We start from the raw sequence: 20,424 nt of genomic DNA, 5'->3' as shown, positions 1-20,424 counted from the left end.
ACCTTGGCCATTTGGGCCTGGACTCCAGTGGCCTTCAGAGACGACACGGCCTTCTGGGCTGCGGCGGGGCTGTCAAAATCCACAAAGCCATAGCCTGGAGAGAAAATAAAATTAGTTAGTTAGTAAAGACAAAATGTAGGCAGATGGGTGACAAGGAGAATGACAGACACTTGGTAATTGTAGCATTAATAGTTTGATAACACGACTACAGAGGCTGCCAGTTCTTCTATGTAGTGAGAACTACATTGTTTGATAATTAGCGACACTGACGTTCATGGGGGGGGGGGGGGGGGGGGATGCTATGCATCTTAATTAGTAGCACGGGTGAGCGATCTGGTAATAACAAACCCAGGCACCCTGCCCACCTCCACCTCCCCGCAGCCCGATTCAATGATTCACACGCAGGCGCGCACACACACAGACACACACACACACAAAACCAACTCACAATTAGATTTAATGACAACTCATATGCATTCATTTCCAATAATGTCATGCTAATTTATGAAAAGTGTATGATGGTGAATCGTTTGAAGGTTCAAAGATGCGCCAATTAATTCTTCAGAAACATCCCTTTTCTATTTGTTCAGCCTTTTGATTTTTTGTGGAGGCTGTGAAGTTGGCAGGCCGACGTGGTGTTCCTCAACGGCCAGCATATTAACACAACCCCATTTCACAGCCTCCGTAATCCTCTCCACGGTAACAAATCTCTCAAAGGTTGACAGCATACCGGAGCTGCTGCTGCTGCTGCTGACATTTCTCTCCCCCCTCCATCAAATCAGCCGGGCTCTCGCAAAGACACGCCGTTTCTAACGCTTTAACCCCACCGTTCATCTTCTTACCCGCTTCCTCTCTTCTCCTAATTCTCTTCTCCGCCCTCTACGTCTTTTTTTTTTTTCCACACCATCTCAAAAATTCATCAGTGGAGGGAAAGCGCGCGCGCGGGGGGGGGGGGGGGTGTTTGAAATCTGGGGCTGTGATTTATGAGTTATTGTGATCCCGACGTTCTGCAGGATGTATCAGAAACGGGGGTCACGTCTGTGTTAATTAAAATTTGGTGGCGGATTAAAAGCAGTGAATGGTGCCCTCTGATCCACTGTTTCAGACGGAAAGCGCAATTAGAAAAGGATAATAGCTGTGAGAATGGAGGAGGGGGGGGCATTGCTATGGCTTCTTCATCAACTTACTGACAATCTGACAATCAGAAAATGTGCAAAAACACCTTGAAACGACTGCTTCGGAGGCGCGAGGAGCTCTGGTCTGAGACTGAGATGTGAACCGGAAACCGGCGTGACAAAAAGATTACTTCATAACCAGCTGGTCGACCGCGGATGGGAGTGAGAGGCGTCTCTTTCAGTTTGGAAATATGGAAACCCAGAGTGATATTTTCAGAATAAAACAGGAAATCAAGAGACAGAAAGAAAGTAAAATCAATCGACAAGTTACCACATCAAAGCCTTCAGTGACAATAAAACAGTTCAAGTTTCACATTTTTATTCAGTGAGGAAAGACTAACTTTTCTGAATGAGGATTTGATAAGATTTGGTAAAATAATGGAACATTTTTAGCTTTTGCTCAGGCAGCAGCTTCTAAAAAACTTCTACATCAATATTGAAAAGAGACAGCGGAAGAACTTGGAAGTCCCACTCGAATCATTTTGGTGGTCTTTGAATGATGATGATGCCGTTTTCAGTCATAACCTAAAACCTCTGTCTTTTTCTTGGACATAGTTTCTGCAGAGCATCAGGAGTTCATCAGAATTTCACCTTTGAGTTGTCCCCCTCCCCCCCCTTACCATCACCCACAACAAGCCATCTGTTTATGAGCTCTCCCACTAGCATACAATCCCTCACAACCCCAACCTAACATTAGCAGTGAGAGCCACAACGAAAATGGCGAGCAATACCAGAGCTTTTCAGTCGTGGATCCAGATTCCAGCTCAGGCGAGGAAAAAAAAAATGGCTCTATTTGTCTGCAGGTGGATGGATCAGAATGGAGCTTGTTTGTGTCTTTTAAAAACTGCCTTTTTTTCATCTGCTCCTGATTCACATCAATTTGAATTAAAAAATACTCAGAAATGCATTTTAAACTTAATTTCCTTTCTATATGTCGTCCATTTTTGGAACAGATGGATTTAGAATCACCAAAGTATGAGTAAACAATCATGAGAACTTTGCTGACATCACTGCTTAGAGAGAAAACGGCTTGTCTAATCACTCAGACTGACACATCTGTAAATGTTGCTGTTGGATGTACAGTACACACCTTCCCATTCATTTGAATGAGAAGGCGTGTCCAAACTTTTGGTCTGTACTGTAAGTGAAATCATTTACACATTTTTACATGAAAAATCCTAAAAAGTGAATGCAAACTTAGACAACATAAATCTTATTTTCTATTTTTATCTGAAAGACTTTTATATCTGAGCACATCATTTCATATTTCACGTTCATGTTAATTCAGCCTCATGCTGCTTTTATTTTGAAAATGTAATATAACATCACGTCTTGTATTTTTTCTACAAATCTATATCTTTATAACAGTATGCTATATGAAAAACACGCTTTACGTAATACAAAATATAAATATTAACAACAACAGTCAAGATATGGTGGAGTAAGAAGACAATGAGACTCGTCTCCCTGAAATGTTAAGAGTTAAGGTTTCCAAATGACAAAAAAAGATAACACTTAAGTAAACTTTTGATCACAGCATATAAGAATAACTAGTATAAAAAAAGGGGCAACAGTTATGGGGATAAAAACAGGATAATATCCTAATCCGATTTTCTCCTCCGGTAGAGGACTTTATTGAATTACTACCAATCGATACGAGTCTGCATCTTCTGCTGTCGATGTAGCTGTGCTGCACCAAGCCTTAAAGCCTCACTGTCGACTCGAAATAAAGGAGAGGAAACTGGAAAAAAAAGGAACACAGCAGATTTTCTCCATGGACGTCCATCATTCATGTTATGGAGGTCGATTGACTGGCGAGAAAGAGAAAATTGTATGGAAGTCTAATTTTTAGACCGTTTCTTTGGCCCTTTTTAGTAAACAAATAATAACATTTGTATTTGCATTAGTGAAAAAATGTGTTATTACCTCCCTTAATTGTATATTTGGCCAGACTGCCCCAGTAAATGATGACATATTCCCCTCATTCCGACTCATTAGAATATTTTAGCAGCACATTTTGGGAAACACATAATGTAAGTGAAGCCCTCTGGGAATGATTCTCCTTAATAGCGAGAGCATTCCAGTGGTGGATACTTGGAACCGCTGATTACAAATTTAATATTCACACTGCTACCACCTGGAGTGCCGTTATCAAAATTTAAACAGTGTGAGGATTTTAGAAATCGCTGACCTACATTCATTCCTGAGTGGAGGAAGGAGACATGAGAGCAGAAAGGAGGAAGGGAGCCGCTAAAAAGGTGCGCACAAAAGACGGGCAGAGAGGAGGAAGGAAGCTGTTTGGGTCAGCTGAATGCACTGAAGAAGCGACGCCTGCTGAGCTGCCTGCAGACAGAGAGGCTCTTCGCTCCTTCTCTGTGCAGCTATTCAGGCTGAGAGATGCAAAAGGACTCCAGGATGGGAAAAATTAAAAGTGTAGCTGCAGGGGAAAGCGGGTAAAGACATGTTTGGATGATGAAGGGAAAGATTACTGAGAGATACAATTAAAGACTCAGTTTTGCTGATTTCAAGATAGATGATTAAGCACTGACATCTATACATGCGTGCATAAGTCAGCTGGAAACTGCAGGATGATGGCCAATCCTCTGTTTAATGCTTTTCTGCATTATCGGCGTCTTGTTATTGTTAGCCTTCACTAAGCTTTTTTCCTTTGCATGTCGCAGCCATAACCTGTGGACATGTTTGCGTTTCTCACTGCAATATTTTAAAAAGTTACTCTGCAGAATAAAATCTCAACCAAATCTTGGTTTCAACTATTATTCATTGGACATCCAGCAACTTATCAGACTGGATAAGCTAAAGGCTGGTTTTCTACATGACCAGCATCACATTTGACCACATTTAAACCAATTTTGACCCTACTGTGTGCGTATAGGTATTGACAAATGGCAGTTTCAATAAAGTGACTAATAGGTGCACAATCCTTGCATGTAAATATGATAATTGGACGTCACCTGTAGGATGAAGTGGGAGGGGCACAAGAGTTTGTGGCTGGGACAACATAAAGCCCACTGATGGCTCTATGTGGCTACCAATCAGACAAATATGTTCCTAATAATGCACACATTTAAGTTATAACAACAAAATCTTTATATTTTCTCATAATTTAGAGAGTAAATTCAAAGATTGCGGTCAAGAAGGAATCTTCTCTTTCAAACCAACAACTAGTGGTCATTGAGGGAACTGCAGCTTTTGCTTCAAAAGCATTAACAGAAGGGAGGGCTCATTCAGACCAAACCACTAAAAAGGAGTTGATCAACAATTTTCAGTGCTATTAAGGATTTGTGACCACTTGTGTTTAAAGCCTGTGTTTAGAGAACCGGTCAGGACCGGTTTGGACGGCAAGGACCTCATAGTGGATTACTGTAGATCAGGGGTGGGCAAACTACGGCCCGCGGGCTGGATCCGGCCCTTCTCCATGTTTGGTCCAGCCCACTGAACAATATCAGAGACCCATGTTTTTTTTTTTAAATCTGGCCACACGATCAAGACGAGAAATTTTCTTCCCCCCAACTGCAGTCTGTGCTCCAACCTGAAACCCTCTAAAATCTCTGTCAAGCAGAAAAGAAGTATTTCCTTTCTTCGTCACAGTTCATCTTTCCCAGGTTTAGCTTATTCTTTTAGAGCACTTGTGCTGCTTTTTTTAAACAGTGCACCCTGTTCTGTGTCCTGATTGGCTGGAGACCTTGTCAATCAATCTCCTTTGTGTCTCCTGTACAGAAACGCGGAGCTCTTCAGATCTACAGAAATGTGTGATCGATCAGATCTTTGTTTTCATTCTAAGATCCTGGACTTCCATTCTACGAATGTTTGAGAATTTAAACAAGAGGAAAGAGTCAAAATGGTTATGTTTGTGTGAGAAAAGTGTATTTCTCCTGCAATAAACGAGGGAACTCTGTGCTGGTGAAAAGGTAACGCATATATATGCGTAGCTGCAGCAGAAGACATAGAAATCTGCTTTTTTCATTATTACTGGATGAGAAACAGACGTGCAGGACACAGCGCAGCTGTGCAAAACGTGAAACGTGTGATGATGAGCTCAAAGTCTTTATGACGGGAGAGGATCAACTGTTTATTTGTTTACTTTTTTTAATGTATCTGTATATTTTTCCTGAATTTTTGTCTATGAAAATCATAGAAGTGTTATTTGGTCATTGTTGTATTTCATAAATAATGTTATTTATTTTATTAAAAAGATAATGAATGAATGAAACTTTATATATATAGCACTTTACAACTCCTTGAAGGTACCAAAGGGCTTCACAATAAAAAAGAGATCTAAAATGGGAACAAAAGTTTTAAACTAAAAACTTTAGAATATTCTGAACTTTTTGTTCAAACTTAGAATAAAAAATCCAAATGCAGGGATTAAAAATGAGACATTAGAAAAAACACACATGCTAAAAAAGGTACAAGGATGACAGAACAAACAGGATTTGTAGTCTGAGTCTGTCTCACTGCAATCACTGCACTTTATTTTGAAATCCATTTCAATGGGAGAAAACCACACTGCGCTTTAAAACTGTTAAGTCATTTTATTTCATCATATTCTCTGTAAAAGACAAAGTCAAATACTGAAATTTCAAGATTTCAAAGACAAAAAGTGCATTAAAGTAAAACAAAACAGAAGCAGAAAACGTTTACCCAATTTCTTTAGTTTGTAGCTGTTTTTCATCTTAAAGGAACAATTTAGTCACCAGAACTTTTGTTTATTTTATCCTTTTATGAGTCTTTATTAGTGTGAAGCAGAAAGTCCTTTTAAATCTATTATTGGTGAAATAAATCTAAAAAGAAAGTGAGTCCTTGAAAATGTTTGAAGTACAAATAAAGAACCCTTAAAAAACACAGACTGTCCAATCATCTGAGTCCTAAGATGTTTAGAGAATTGCTCCTCTGAGGGGCACTAAATGTGTGCAAACAGTCAGAGCTGGAGTCTTTTGGACGGCTGCTCCCATTGGTAAACAATTTAGTAATTCATGCATCTCCAAGAGGTCAAAAAGTGCCAGAGGTTGAGATGTTTGCCGTCGTTTAGAGGCCTCGTCTTTGCCTCTTGCTATTTGGGTCAGCTCTAGTTATGTTTTTAAAAGAGTTCTCTACATAATCTAGAAAATAGTTGAAAGGAAAAGTACTTATATTATGATTTTATTTAATTTGAGGGGGGAAATATTTCTTGATGCTTGTAAAACCGCGTCTTGGAGCGGGGGATGTTGGTGGCTGACTGAATAATGCGGAGCTGCAGAAAAATTCCATGAACAAAAAAAGAAGTAGAAAGGTTTAAAAGTGCTTTAATTGCAGAAATGACGCCGTGCAAACACCACGAACAGGAACGTCTGCAGATGTTTGTGGAAGCTGGTATAGCTGCTCGGCTGCTGCATCCAACGCAGAGACTCCACAGTTACAAGAAGTCAAGGTTCTGCTTTGAAGCCTTCCGATCGATGGCTGTCACTTAAAAGCCGCTCAAAGGGACGGACTAAATACGCAGCTGCTAATCATGCGGTCCAGCTACAGGCTAATATAGAGGTGAAGAGGCGGAGCTGCAGAAGGATGAATGCGGAGCTCATAGGTGATAAAGGGAGTGCGAACTGCCGTGTCATGTTTCCTTGTTTGGTTTTCAACTGAGGGGGGGAGGGTGTCAAGCTGAAAAAGAGCATTTTAATCTGCCTTTACATGACGCTGGGACCCCCATATAGCCTCCATTCTGCGCTCGCCTGTGCAAGATGCCGCCTTCAAGGAGAAGCGTCAGCATGGATGTCACCTCGGGCTGTGCCCCACACAGGCGTCTTCAGTGAGGAGTCGAGATAAGGGACTCATTACAGCCAGTATCGACAGATCAATCAACTTGCCATTATTCCTACATTCACCATCAAATTATGCTAATCCTAATTACTTCTAGGGAAATGACTATTCTTTATCTGCTAATTGTCAGGATTGTTTGGGGTTTCCTGCTTACGGCATCCAGCCTTATTTGCACCAATATATCCATTTTTCACATTCTCCTATTCGGCTCTAATGATCCCATTTTGCACCCGGTACAATAGAATAATAACGCCCTAAGTATGAGTAATGAATCCACGACAAGTTAGAGTGAATTACAGCGCTGCGCAGTTGTTTACGTCCTTGTCGGTCGTGCGGGGACGCCGGTCCTGCACATGGATGATTCATCTGATTGGTTACACGCGTGTTTATCACTCAGACTTAGCATGTAGTGAAATAATGATGGTTAATGGTGGAGATTGATGGGCCATTCAGTGGGCAAGTATGCATAACAGTACTGTAATATGAGTCATATGATTAATGGATCGATTGCCAATCATGACATTAGCTTTTTAGGAGGGCACTACATGCACGCCAACTATATAGGATCCAAATTAGGCCTGAAAATTAATATTTCTCTAAAGCATATAATGAATAATTTGATATATTTGAGGCCGTAATTCCTAACTGTCCTTATGGGTGGATGTGGGCCGTCTGCGGGTGAAAAGTGGGCAAACCTGGACGGGCCACACGAAATTTTAAGATTGTAGACCGTTCAGTGCACCTGTAGAGAGAAAATGTCGGTGCACATTTTTTTTAACGGCATACTGCAGGCGACAGGTAGTCGTGAACACCAATTCAACACATAAGGGCGAATTACTGTCTCGTATGGATGTTTCCTCGGCTCACGGTGCAGCATTCACGCTCTGGTCAGTATGGAGCTAGGATCCGCACCTTACTGACAACTATAATGTGGTTTACGGACGTCATGTAACATTATCAACCGTTTTTCAAGTGTGTGCAACTTCCATTACCATTACAAGTACTTCCTGATACTCTTACCACACAAACTACAATAGTACATTCCACTTTCACGGCGACCCTTGATGTAAGCCTCAAAGGAACTAAAATGCATCATTCACACTGGGCATGCAATGCGCGTTCACACCGGACACGCAGGGAGGGGCTTCTTCTTCTTTTTGTTTTTCTACTATTTAGTAGGACTTGTTTCCCCCCCCTTCATTTGGACGAGTCTTGGTGCAAAATGTTTTTGCTTTTTCTTTCTCTGCTCTCTTCCCATAAATGAAAGACTTGGTGACAAAGAATTCCAGCCGGGCACAAACTGAGATGATCAATTTCTTCTTCGTGACCAATTTTCAAACGGTTGACCCTTCCGTGAATTAAAGGGGGGCCATCCATACGTCACTATCAAATCTGAGTCTCTAAGTGGTCTAAGTGGTTTGACTTTCAACACGTGTTCACTGGACGGGCGTTTTATACGAAGAGCCAAAAAAACAGCTGTAGAAACTTGTGTAGCGATGCGTGATTGTGGGTTTTGAAGCTCGAGACACGCATTCACATGGACTTTTCCTTGAAAGTGGTCACTTGAACCCGGACTGCCGAGGGCGGTGTGAACATAGCTTTAGACACACCTGCGCTCTTCTTAGGATACACAATCCAAAAAGTCACAGCACCCCTACAGGTCAACCCCCCCATAAAGGTGCATGTGACTAAGGCCTTTTATCATTCTGCCCAAACAAAGTTTGCCGCAGAGATGACAGATTTACAATAGAAAATAAGTTTGTTTGACTCAGTTTGACTCTGGAAATGAGTGTTTTTACACTTTTTATCACCCCTACAGTTAATTACTCAATTAAATAGCAAAGAACAGAAACATTTTCTTTTTTTTTTTGTCTTTACCAACTAAAATTATTAAGAAAAGAAATATTAAACCGTGTTTTAACATTCTGTGTTTGTTGACTTTAGGGTTTGTTCAAACACTGCAAATGTGGGGAGTTGACATCCAGGACTAAGCTAAGCTTTGGGTTCAATCCAGACCCGGAACAAAGCATCTTCACGTTTCTCTCAGCACAAACTGATCACTGAGAGAAAAAAAAAACCAGCTACAGCTGCTTCTCACTAAGCGGCGTGATTGTGAAATGAACAAATGCTTATTTGGGACCTTTGATTGTCTTCTTGTGAGCATGTGTAGCTGTGTGAGAGAACCAGAGAAGATCATACATCCCTCATCTTCTTGCAGAATCCCAGCGGAGACATCTGCACTGCAATTATTATTATCATTATTATTATTATCATTTTAAAACTTCAGAGTGCATCATCTTTTCATCGGAGCATTAAAAGAACATTAAAAAGAGCCAACCCTTCACTTCCTGTGGTTTCATCTGTTACTGACACTCTGTAAACCAAACAGCTGAGCTTCCATCTGCAAACACACACATGCAGAAGGTCTTTCAGCCACGATTCTCCTTCGGTGTAACCATGGCACCTCCTTAAAGGAGGGGAGCAAAACACCCACGTCGCAAAGTAACTGTCACAGAGGACAGTTTTATATTAGATACCGGTGACGAGACAGAAGAACAGGGAATTAACTTATCAAGTTTGCAACCTGGATTTATGGCAAAGGCATTGGCGGCGGGGCTGGAGCAGCCGCCTCATTGGCTGCGTAGTATTTCTTGTCGCCTTCCCCCGCAGGTGGAGAAGTGTCCTTGTCAAGAAGCTGCAGTCGGGATCTACAAAGGGCAGAGAGCCAGGGCTCAAGGCCAAACAGGCCACTGACGGCTCATTGTGCCGACGACAAATTGATCGCACGCACACACACACACACACAAAGGAATTATTCATCCAATATCAGAGGGAACATATTGGCAAAACTGTAGAGGGGCTTATGCTGGCAAAGTATGTGAGACCACCAAAATTGGATAGTATTAGCCAAGACTGCAGCCGAGCTTTTTTTATGGTTTATTCTTTAACTTTAAAGCCATTCTAGTCTGTTTGTGTTCATATAAACGTATAGCAGCACTTTTTAATCTTAAACAGCAATTAGGTAAAGAAGAACAATCTAATAAAAGACCCCCTCTGATGAAAATGGTGTTTTTGGTGTGGAATGCATTTTTTGATGATGGAGGATTTATACAGAGAAAATTAAGCTCAAAAATGCATTTTTGAGTATTTCTTTATTCAAATCGTGGTGAATCAGGAGCCAATGGAAAAATGCAGTTCAAAAAAAGATTGTATTAGTTTCAGTTGTGCATTATGGGAATGTTGCTCAGTGCCAACGGTCCCGCCCACAACTAAGAGGTGAAGTTCTAATAAACTCCTGCCGCTCTGCAGAAACTATGTCCTAGAAAACGACACAGGTTTTTAGATTTTGGCTACAAACAATTAAAAAAACAGGGAAAGCTTCAAAAAAAGATCAAAAGATCATCGGGGTGGGACTTTAAAGTGGCTTTATGATGCTAAATCAACTTTTTTATTAGCTTTTAAGTGAACTATAACATTAATTCCTTACATAAAATAAAACCCCAAAGAAGTATTCTGATCCATTCACACATTTCTGAGCATACTTCTAAAAAAAACTCCTCTCTGAGCACCAGCCCCTCTCAGTCCATGAAAACAAGTGGGTTCTCACACTGTGATGTCACAAAGTGAGGACCAGCCCCTTCCAGGAAGAGTCTGCGCTGCCAACCCCGCCCCCAGGCTAACACACACGCCCACTTTCTCCGTGGAGCTAGCAATGATCGGCTAAACGCTTTCATTTTCTATGCACAATATGAACATCCATCTTTGCAAAAGTTCCGATGTTGTTTGTTTTTGTGGACGAAATGCAGACACTCTGCCGAGGATGGCTCGAGGTTGATGTCATGAAATGGGCGGTACCCACAAGGAGCGAAAGGCGGGCCCTCAGAGTTATAAGCGTCGTACTTCCGGGTAGCAAAATAACTAATATTTCATTAAGAAATCATTCTTTAATATGCCAAAGGTAATATTATATATATATATATATATATATATATATATATATATATATATATATATATATATATATATATATATATATATATATATATATATATATATATTACTCTGAAAGGCTTATGAAGAGCATGATACAGGTTATTCAAGGAGGACTAAATTGTAAATAATGTACACAATTACACCAAATCATCTCCTGAGTCAAACAAACTTATTTTTTAATATAACTCTTGCATCTCTGGTGCAAACATACATTTATGGTTCCACCCCCACACACATATAGAGATGACCTTGACCAGGGACAACTGGACATAGACGTCCCCCTTGTTAAAACTGTGCATCTATTTAGTAATGATCAGTTTGGGGAATACATGCATTCTGCTGGTCACTCACATAAACTATTGACAAAGTACAGGTCATATTGGAACGATTCAGCCTAATTAAATTACACCAATCTGGAATTACTTGGAATGAATTGGATTATACCATCATAATTCAATCATGATTAATTCATCTTGTTAAGATGTTTCTCGCCTTTCATGGAGTACATTGAGACAGCCTCGGTTATGAATTCAGCGTTTATTAAATAAATTTGATTAAATGAAAAACCACATACCAGCAAATTTGATAAATACCTCTAATAATCCCAGAGTTATTTTGATCTCAGTTTATTAACAAACTTCACAATAAAGAAGGAAAAAAAATCCTTCAAATTATATAATCTTTTAGGTGAATTCACATTTACAGTTGGTGTAACATGTATATATTATAGATAGTTGTTGCTTTCTTGAGCTACAGTGAAGTTAGGGTTTTTCTTCTGAGTGGTACAGTCCGGCTGGGGGTGGATCGATGCAATTTGGAATAACTTAAGTTACGTTTTCACTGTGAATTGGAAGGGATTTGTCAAGAACATCAATGCTATTTCTCATACAATAAGAGAGTTAACAAAAACGAGAATAAAAACGCAAATCAGACTATGGGGAAAGAATTGAATGACGTTAAAGTTTATGTCCTTACAGAATAGAGACGGTACCTGAGGGTTTTGTTGTTGTTTTTTTTTCTAGCGTTTTCATACCTTTAAATTCCTAATCAAAAATCGGACTGAACTATTCTGCACCATCTGGGGAGTCATTTGACACATTTCTGATTAAGTTCATTCAAAAAATACATTTTAGACACCAAAAAATGTGGACACTTGAGAAACAAAAATAATCCTTTTCATTTAAAAGTTTTTTATTATAATAATTTTGACAAAAACATACTTTCAAATGAAATTTTCGGGGGGGACAGCCCACATGAGTCAAGAAGACCTAATTTTTTATTGGGAGGATGTGACATAAAAACGGTTTCCAGGACATAATCCTGTCTGTAAAATGAAGGGTGTATGAAGGCTGCTCTGATAACACAAACAGTTAGCAGTAACAATAAATCAGGCCTGTTTTTAGGAGAATTTTAATAAAGTATTTACAGTTTTGGAAAAGCTCACCTTTGAAATGACCCCTTAAACATTAGCTAAACTGCATGAAGCTTAAAGCAAAACCTCATGTTTTCTGTTTTTTAAAGGTGTGAAAATCACTTTGAGACCTGACAGGTGCTAATAAAGTTTATGTAAAGTGAGAATCACGGTGAAAAAAGTATGAAGTGTGAACTTTTAAAACTAGATCTGGTACATATCAAAGCTTTTATTACACAACATAACTGATGTGCTTTTCTCCACACTTTTATGGGTTAAAACGTAAAACCAGTACTCGCCGTTCATGTTCCTGAATAAAGAGCAGTCAAAGCATTACCTTCACGCTCTCTAGCTGGACCTATAGTGTCTTAAAATAGCTGTACCTCATGTATTCTCCATACACCCAGAGATTACCAGCTTTGGCTTTCAGGCCTGCTAACACCTCCTTCAATGCCATTTTATTCCCACTTGAGCTTTAGCTTGTAATAAGCAATGTAATCACGGCGTCGGGCTTGACGGCGCCACCTGCCAGCGGACGGGAAGGGGTCCATATCCCAGCCTTCAAAACATGAAGAAGTGGTAGACATAAAAGCTTCTTGCCTGGGATAGGACAAATCCGTTCGTGGCGGTAAATAACCATGTGGCCCATTTCTTTTGTTCTGCATCTGCGAGTCATTGATGAGGAATGACCTGGCCGCCCCCCGCTAGCCTTCTTCCTCAAATATGATTTATGCCGTCCTTAAATAATCAAGGGTGGGATCATTAGTCAAGGGATGTGCAAGAGAAGAGCGTCCTGACAGGTCAGCAGAAGGTAGTAGCTCATGTTGTGGTTTTCCCACCACCCCAGGGGTTGGGTCTGGGATAAGAGATGGCCGGGGCCACGCCTTCTCACCTGCCGGTGGAGCGCAACAAACGAGCACGAAAGAACGAAGGCCTTACATCATCCCTTGATCTATTACAAAAGCGTTTCCCAGTGGTCTTTTTATTCTGATGATGCCGTTTTTAACTAAAATAAAAAGATCTGTGTGATTCAGGACATCATTTCTGCAGAACTCGGAGTATGGAGCTTGAGGCCCGGTCAGAGTATTTTCTACGTCACAAATACAATCTTTTTTTTTTTTTTTTATGTTTCCATCTGCTTCCAATTCACAACAATGTGAATAAAGAAATGCTCAGAAATGCAATTTCATTTAAAAATGTCTTCATATTTGTCCTCCATCGTGAGAAAAATGCCCTAAAAATGTGTTAAAAACACCGTTTTCATTAGAGTGGGTCTTTAATGAGTCTGCAGCTGCCTGTGACTATGAATAGTAAATTTACTTAATGGAAACGTTTACATTTATCCGGAAAAAAAAGTGTTTGGCAAAATGGTCGTTTTTGAGGCGTATCAGAATTGCCAAATTTAGCAAAACTGCAATTGAACTACTTTTTCAGAATTAAATGAGTCATGTGACCAACAACCGGCTGGCGCTGAGCTTCTTGGTAGAAACTTGCTGCCTTGGGCGCTGCACAGCGGGCGCCACCAGAGGTCCCACAGCTCATCAAACCTTGAGCGTGTCATGTGGAATTGTTGGATCCACAGCTCCTCTGTAAAACCACCATTTCCCAAAATGGCTTCATTTTCCGCAGCCACGGGTAAGGAGCTCGCCGCTCCACGGCCTGAATAAGACGCCAACGTCTCCTGTAATAGATGATGATGAGCGCTAGTGCCGCGGGAGAAATTTGAATGCATCCGCTGTAAATCAGTGTTTACATCAGTCACCATGACTTATATACTGGTTTATACACCAATTTGTGTTTATTTGCATAATTAGGATTGCATGGACATAGTGTCATTGTAAAATTGTGTTGTTTGTTTCAAAAAAAAATTGAAAATATAAGACTACAAAGCAAAATCATGCTTTAACCTACATGTTTGTAACCTAAAAAAGAATTTTCCATAGAAGAAGGGGCATCAGGAGTACAAGCGCATAAACAGGAGACCACACTGCATGCAAAAACAGCAGAGGAAGTGCAGAGGGTACAAAAGGTCAGAGCTCAAAGAATGCAGCATTCATGGCCCGGCTGCTTCTATTTATCACGAGTTTGGCCAATCAGAGTCCGTGAGCGGCCAACCAACTCAGAAACTATGAGAACGTGAGACTGGGTCCGGGGGCTGACAGAGGCCTCCGTTTGATTAGCAGGTGTTAGCAAAGGTTGCGGGTGTTATCCGCTGAGGTTCTGCACGCTGGATCCGTCCAAATCAATGTGATTATGCCTCAGCTATTGCTAATTAGAGCCATTAATAGGCAATGCAAGCAGGAAACGGCACGCTTTCCCCCTCCTTTCTCCTTCAGCATTTCTGAATTTTTTTTTTTTTGGCACGCCTTTGAAGGAGCGCAGGCTCTTGGAAAAGGTCCGCTGCTGGCCACACTTCAGTCGAGATTCTCATCTGCACATAATTCACTTTCAAAGGGCAGAGAGGGCGGCAAAGAGAATGCTTAATTGCGGCAGCCCGGTGTACAACATAGACAAATGTTTATATCTTGGCCTCTAATGAGAAACCAATAACGGATGCACACAAAATAAATAAATAAAAAAAAGCTCTCGCTCCCCTCCCTCCCTACCCAAACACCACACGCACATGACAATGAATAACAGGCCGTTTTGGGGGACGTCACCTCATCTATCAATAGCTCCTTTGCAGGGAGTCATGCAATGTACTCCGCTTAGGCACTGATGCACCAATCAATCTGTTTTTACTGAATGCAGCGCGGCCTGTGTTTCTCCATTAAGGGGGAGGATGCTTCGGATTGTAATGTTCAGGCTCCTGACAGGCTTTTAAAGTGGAACGCAGAGGCTGCATGAAGGTCCAGCAGAGCCGTATCGATTCACGACGAACAGAAACAGTATAAATGATTAAAATGGAAATGAATCGACTCGTTAACTGGATTTCTGCAGTTTTTCCAAGCAGAACCCAAAACAGGAGGTTGGAGAAATCGGAACTCCAATTCCTTCATGACGTCCTTAAAACGCCCTGAGAATTTCCTGAATCCTTGTGAAAATCAGACGCAGAGGGTTTCGAAGCAAAAACAGACGAAGCGTCGGCCGCAAGAGACCGTCCTCCCGTCTCATCCATCTCCCACAATTCCTTGCTCCGGACCAGCAGCCAGCCCGGTGAATCAGGGAGCAGTGTTATCTCCCCGTGGTGGAGGGAGGGGAGTGGAGGTCCTTAAAAGGGCTGAGGTCATTTCCTGCGCCTCCAGGCTGTGACAGGAAAAATAAAACGTCTCCATTCGATCAGCCCTGCTTTATTTCAAATGTCGCGGCCGCCTTTTAAGAGGCCCTCGTGGGCACGGATGGCAAATGGGCGGTTTGGGGTTCTCGCAATCCATTTCTTTCCTTGTTCCCGCTGTCATTCCCAATCCCCCCGCTCCATCTTTGATGTAAACCCCAAATCACTGTTGTGATCCTACAGTAAATGCGGATGGGAGAGAAAGAAAGACAAAGCGTCGGAGTGGGGGTAAAGGAGGCGCAGAAGAATGCAGAGGAGCATGAGCTGCTATTACTCACAGCCCTACAGCACTTTCAGAACTTCCTGTTTTGCATCTGAACTCGGACGCATCCCCAGCATGCGCGCACTCGGCATGCACGGCTTGCGTGGAGATGACACGTCCTTGTGAGAGGAGCGCAGATGCCACTGATTCACCGCCACTGTGGCGGTGGCGGCGGCGGAGCTGAGCATGCTAGGAAGGGGATTGATCCATCTACTGATGCCGCTGCAGGAGCAGAACCCACCTCAGGCAGATGTAATGCAGGGGGTGTGTGTGTGCAGAACTACGGTCAGTCTGTGTGTGCGAGCGGCGCTTACGCCGGAGTGCGTGGGAGAATGGTGTTGCACGGCTTCAGACTGCAGCTGTGTGATGTGGTCGTTCAAACACAGGCGTGCAGATACAGAGGAGAACATGTGTGCACGCCGCCGGAGCGTGGGCGTTTGTGTTGCTTTACGTTTGTTTGCTCAGTAAAACACACCTGACCCGTACCTGCCGAAAGCCTCGTCGCCGCCGTTTTCCCAGCAGCAGCCAGACTTTCCGCCCACACTAAAGATGTGATCTGACATCCTGACAGCTTTCCTGCAAACGTTAAGTTTCATTCTTTTTCACAGCTTTCCACTAAGAACATTTCATGTGATTGGAATCACAAACCTGTTTCAGCAAGGTTTTTTCCAAAAACTGCTTCATTTGTTTGCAGTCGTCACCGGGATTCCGATATAAAGTTCAACAAAGACAAACTTTTGATTTTACTTAGGTGTCATTTCATTTCAAAATAAAGGCAGAAAGGGGAAACAGGGCAGAGGAATTACTCAAAAGTACCTGAAAAGTACAAGAAAGTGACAAAATGTGTAAGCGAGACAAATAATTATTAACGACTTAAGAATCAACCCCCCACCCCAAAAAGATTAAAGGATTGACTATATATGAGAACTGGACTGAGTGACTGGAAAAGAGGTAGTGGTTCCAAACAAAATCCCACAGACTTCTCTAGAGAAATAACAGCTGTTACTCGGTCATTCTATTGGTCAGAAGAACCATTCTGACCCTGATACATTTGATAACCTTAATATTTCTACTGATAATTTAGTTATTCCTCAATTCCTCCCTCCCACTTGTTGACTTGATAGTCTAATGTTGCGTCTGGTTTGTGAAGAGCCTGCTAGCGACGGAAGGCTGTAAAACGGGATTTAATAACGCTGCCAAAAGTCAGGCGTTCTAGAAAGAGAGTCTATGAAAGCAAAGCTAAAAGAATCACAGCTATTGCAAAACAATTCAAATGAACCAACCTCAACTGAAAATGTGACTGTTTCAATCGTCTCATTCTCTAGAAACCACCCAGAGCGTCCACCTTCAGGGGACACCAACAGCCCGCTGACGCCTCATTTTTCCTCACATGCCTCATGCTTCTGAATTTCAGTAACTCAGAGATTCCCTTCGTGCTTTCAGATTTACAGCATCGCTTTGGTTAAATGAGAAAAGACAGTTAAGAGAAGATCTGTTCAAATGAGTTTAATATCATTTATTTAACAGGAGGAATCATGTTTTACTTCATAAACAATAAAACATATATTTCTTAACACTTTTCTGTTCAAACCATAAGCCTAAAACTTTAAAAGTGATCGCAAAAGTTGCCCAAATATTTCAATGTAATAAGAAGTGATGAAGGCAGTCTTTTATGAATAGAAGCAGCTAAATAATGTCAACATGTTGAACCCATGTTGACATCAGTGTAAGGTCTGTATTCCACATGATCAGATTTTAAAGTAGGTCTGAGTTCTTACGGGTTTATTAATCAGGTCATGACTTTTTTTAGAGCAGCATCATGATCTGTTTTGACAGCTGATTTTTATTTCAGGAAAAGTATAGATTTGAACATAGTTACTGGAGGCTATAATGTTTATTATTCATATATGCTTTGTGGAGCCAGTTTAACTCGTGCTGGTTTTCCCGCCATGAAACCGGGGTTCAAATCCGGGCTGCTCCCTATTCCCTTCTCTGCTTCTGTGCCGGTCCCAAGCCCGGATAAATTGAGAGGGTTGCGTCAGGAAGGGCATCCGGCGTAAAACATTGCCAAGTTAACCATGCGACTCATCCTCAAGAGTGAGGTTGTTTCGTTGTGGCGACCCCTGATGGGAAAAGCCGAAAGTGAAAGAAGAAGATTCATATATGCTTTGTGCAATTTTTCAAAACATAACCTGAAATATAAAAAGAAATGTGTACATTTAAAAAAATTTTTTTGCCTCCAGGCTTTTTGCTCACAAAAACAGTTGGGATACAATATAAGTGAGGCTTTAACATTCAAAAATAAGACATAGAACCAACTTTATTTTATTTTTTGTGTCTGTGTTTGTATTTACCGAATACAAGCGGCTGAAATGAGCTTCCTCCGTAGGGTGGCTGGGCGCTCCCTTAGAGATAGGGTGAGAAGCTCGGTCACCCGCGGGGAGCTCGCAGTAGAACCGCTTCTCCTCCACATCGAAAGGAGCCAGCTGAGGTGGCTCGGGCATCTAGTCCGGATGCCCCCTGGACGCCTCCCTGGAGAGGTGTTTCGGGCATGTCCCACTGGGCGGAGGCCCCGGGGAAGACCCAGGACACGCTGGAGAGACTACGTCTCTCGGCTGGCCTGGGAACGCCTCGGGGTCCCCCCAGAGGAGCTGGAGGAAGTGGCTGGGGTGAGGGAAGTCTGGGCATCTCTGCTCAGTCTGCTGCCCCCGCGACCCGGTCCCGGATAAGCGGAGGAAGATGGATGGATGGATGGATGGATGGTGTTTGTATTTAATGAAAAGGAAAAACGTTTTTTTTTGTTTGTTTCTGTACTACTTACTAATTAACTGTCCTTACAGGTGGATACGGGCGTAAAATGGTCAAACCTGTACGCAGGTGACCCACACAGCTCATGGAGAGAAAATGTTTGTGGTAGCAAACATCTTTACAACACGTCAGGGTAAGTAAGGTCAGACACAGGTGTGTCGTATGGATTTTTCTTTTTTTAAACACCCCTAATCCTGCAGACTGTGCAAGAGCCCGTTAGTGGTGTTCATGTGCGCACTCCTGACTGTTAGAAATTAGAAAATGAGACAATTAGAGAGCAGTTTGTGTGGACCTCCTACGGAGACTTGCGTATCACGCGCACGCCCCCGCACATGGGGTGATTTACGCCTCATGTACGCCTCAGGAGACAGAAACCACACCTTACTAGTCTGGTGAAAGGCTGGGTTTTCACCTCAAAGCCATTTGTAATGGCTTAGGTTCCATCGTCAGCAAAACCGTTGGAGTGGAAAATGTGACACCGGCTGATGACATCATCCATGACTGGAATTTTACGCCTGTAGTGCTTCGTGCCAATCGCGTCACTAAACCTGAACTTCTTTTTGAGCCGTTAGAGTACGCAATGACGGAGCAAACGGCGGCTAGAAAAAAGTATTTTAAACAATGCAGATGATGAAAAGTTTATTGAAGACAATAGGAATTGCCGAACTTCACACATGGACACAGAGAAAGAGCGGACAGCTAGATAGAAAATAGAACAAGCTACTGGAAAGATGAATCTTATATCTCCTATCTTGCACTAGAGAACTTAATCTCTGTTTTTTTTAAATGTTTTTTTTTGCGTCTGCATTGCCTGATTCCTTTAAGTGGACGGACGTACCACTTCCTTCAGGTGGTAAGCTCAGGTTCATAACGCAGAACCAAAATCCGACTTTCTACAATTCAAAATCTTCTTCTTACAGACAAAAAGATTCTCATTTTCCTCGTCTCAGCTGGAATCTGGCTCAACTGTGCGACTGGTTTGCTCTGATAGCTCGCCTTTTATTTTCGCTACGCTAACGTTAGCTTGGGCTAGTGAGGCGTTTGTCTGGAGTGAGTGTAAACAATGGCAGGCTGGGAAATTAGCAAGGCTAACTTTCTTGCCAACAGTCCCGTCCAAAACACAAAAGTGAATTTCTAACGAGTTCCTGCAGCGCTGCAGAAACTATGTCTTAAAAATGACATTGGCTTTTTGATTTTAGCAAAAGCATCATTAAAAGATGACTGAGAACACTTTAACCATAGAAAAAAATGGGATCGGAGTGGGACTGTACGACAGATTCACCCATGCATCATAAGTGCGTACATTAGCCTTACAAAAACGTCTTAATACTTTTACCACGCCCACGACAATGGTACATTCCATATTCATGGCATTTTTTGAGATGTCCGTACGCGCCATAACCCTTGTGCTATCCTAGGGACTTTAACGTTGGGAGTTGGGTCATCTAGACCCACTAGACAGTGCTCTTTTTTCTTCAATGATTTGTGATCTTCACTGGTGTCCATGGATTACATGAAATGTAATGATCTCAGTTTTATTACAAATGTTCAGAGTCATTGTAGAACATAAACGGATGAATCCACTCGCAGGAAGTTTTGAAACAAAAGTTTAAACAAAAGAGACCAAAAAAGTTGGTTAGAGTTCAGCGAGTTCACAGCCGGTTCTGCTTTTGTTTTCCAGCAGCAG

General features: G+C 41.9%; 1 protein-coding gene across 5 annotated transcripts in view; it reads right to left on the bottom strand.

The window, feature by feature from the left end:
* rbms3 (RNA binding motif, single stranded interacting protein) overlaps positions 1-20,424 on the bottom strand; it is a 365,348-nt gene that overhangs the window by 158,145 nt on the left and 186,779 nt on the right. For all 5 annotated transcript variants that reach the window (XM_011480740.4, XM_011480741.4, XM_023959618.2 and 2 more), the window contains one exon: positions 3-94. In XM_011480740.4, coding sequence (XP_011479042.1) covers positions 3-94 — 92 coding nt within the window. The remainder of the gene's footprint in view (positions 1-2; positions 95-20,424) is intronic.

This window comes from Oryzias latipes, chromosome 11 (assembly GCF_053564925.1).
Source record: "Oryzias latipes strain Hd-rR chromosome 11, Olatipes_Hd-rR_3.1".
Lineage (NCBI taxonomy): Eukaryota > Metazoa > Chordata > Actinopteri > Beloniformes > Adrianichthyidae > Oryzias > Oryzias latipes.
Note: the sequence above shows the minus strand (reverse complement) of the source record. Positions and strands in the feature narration are given on the sequence as shown.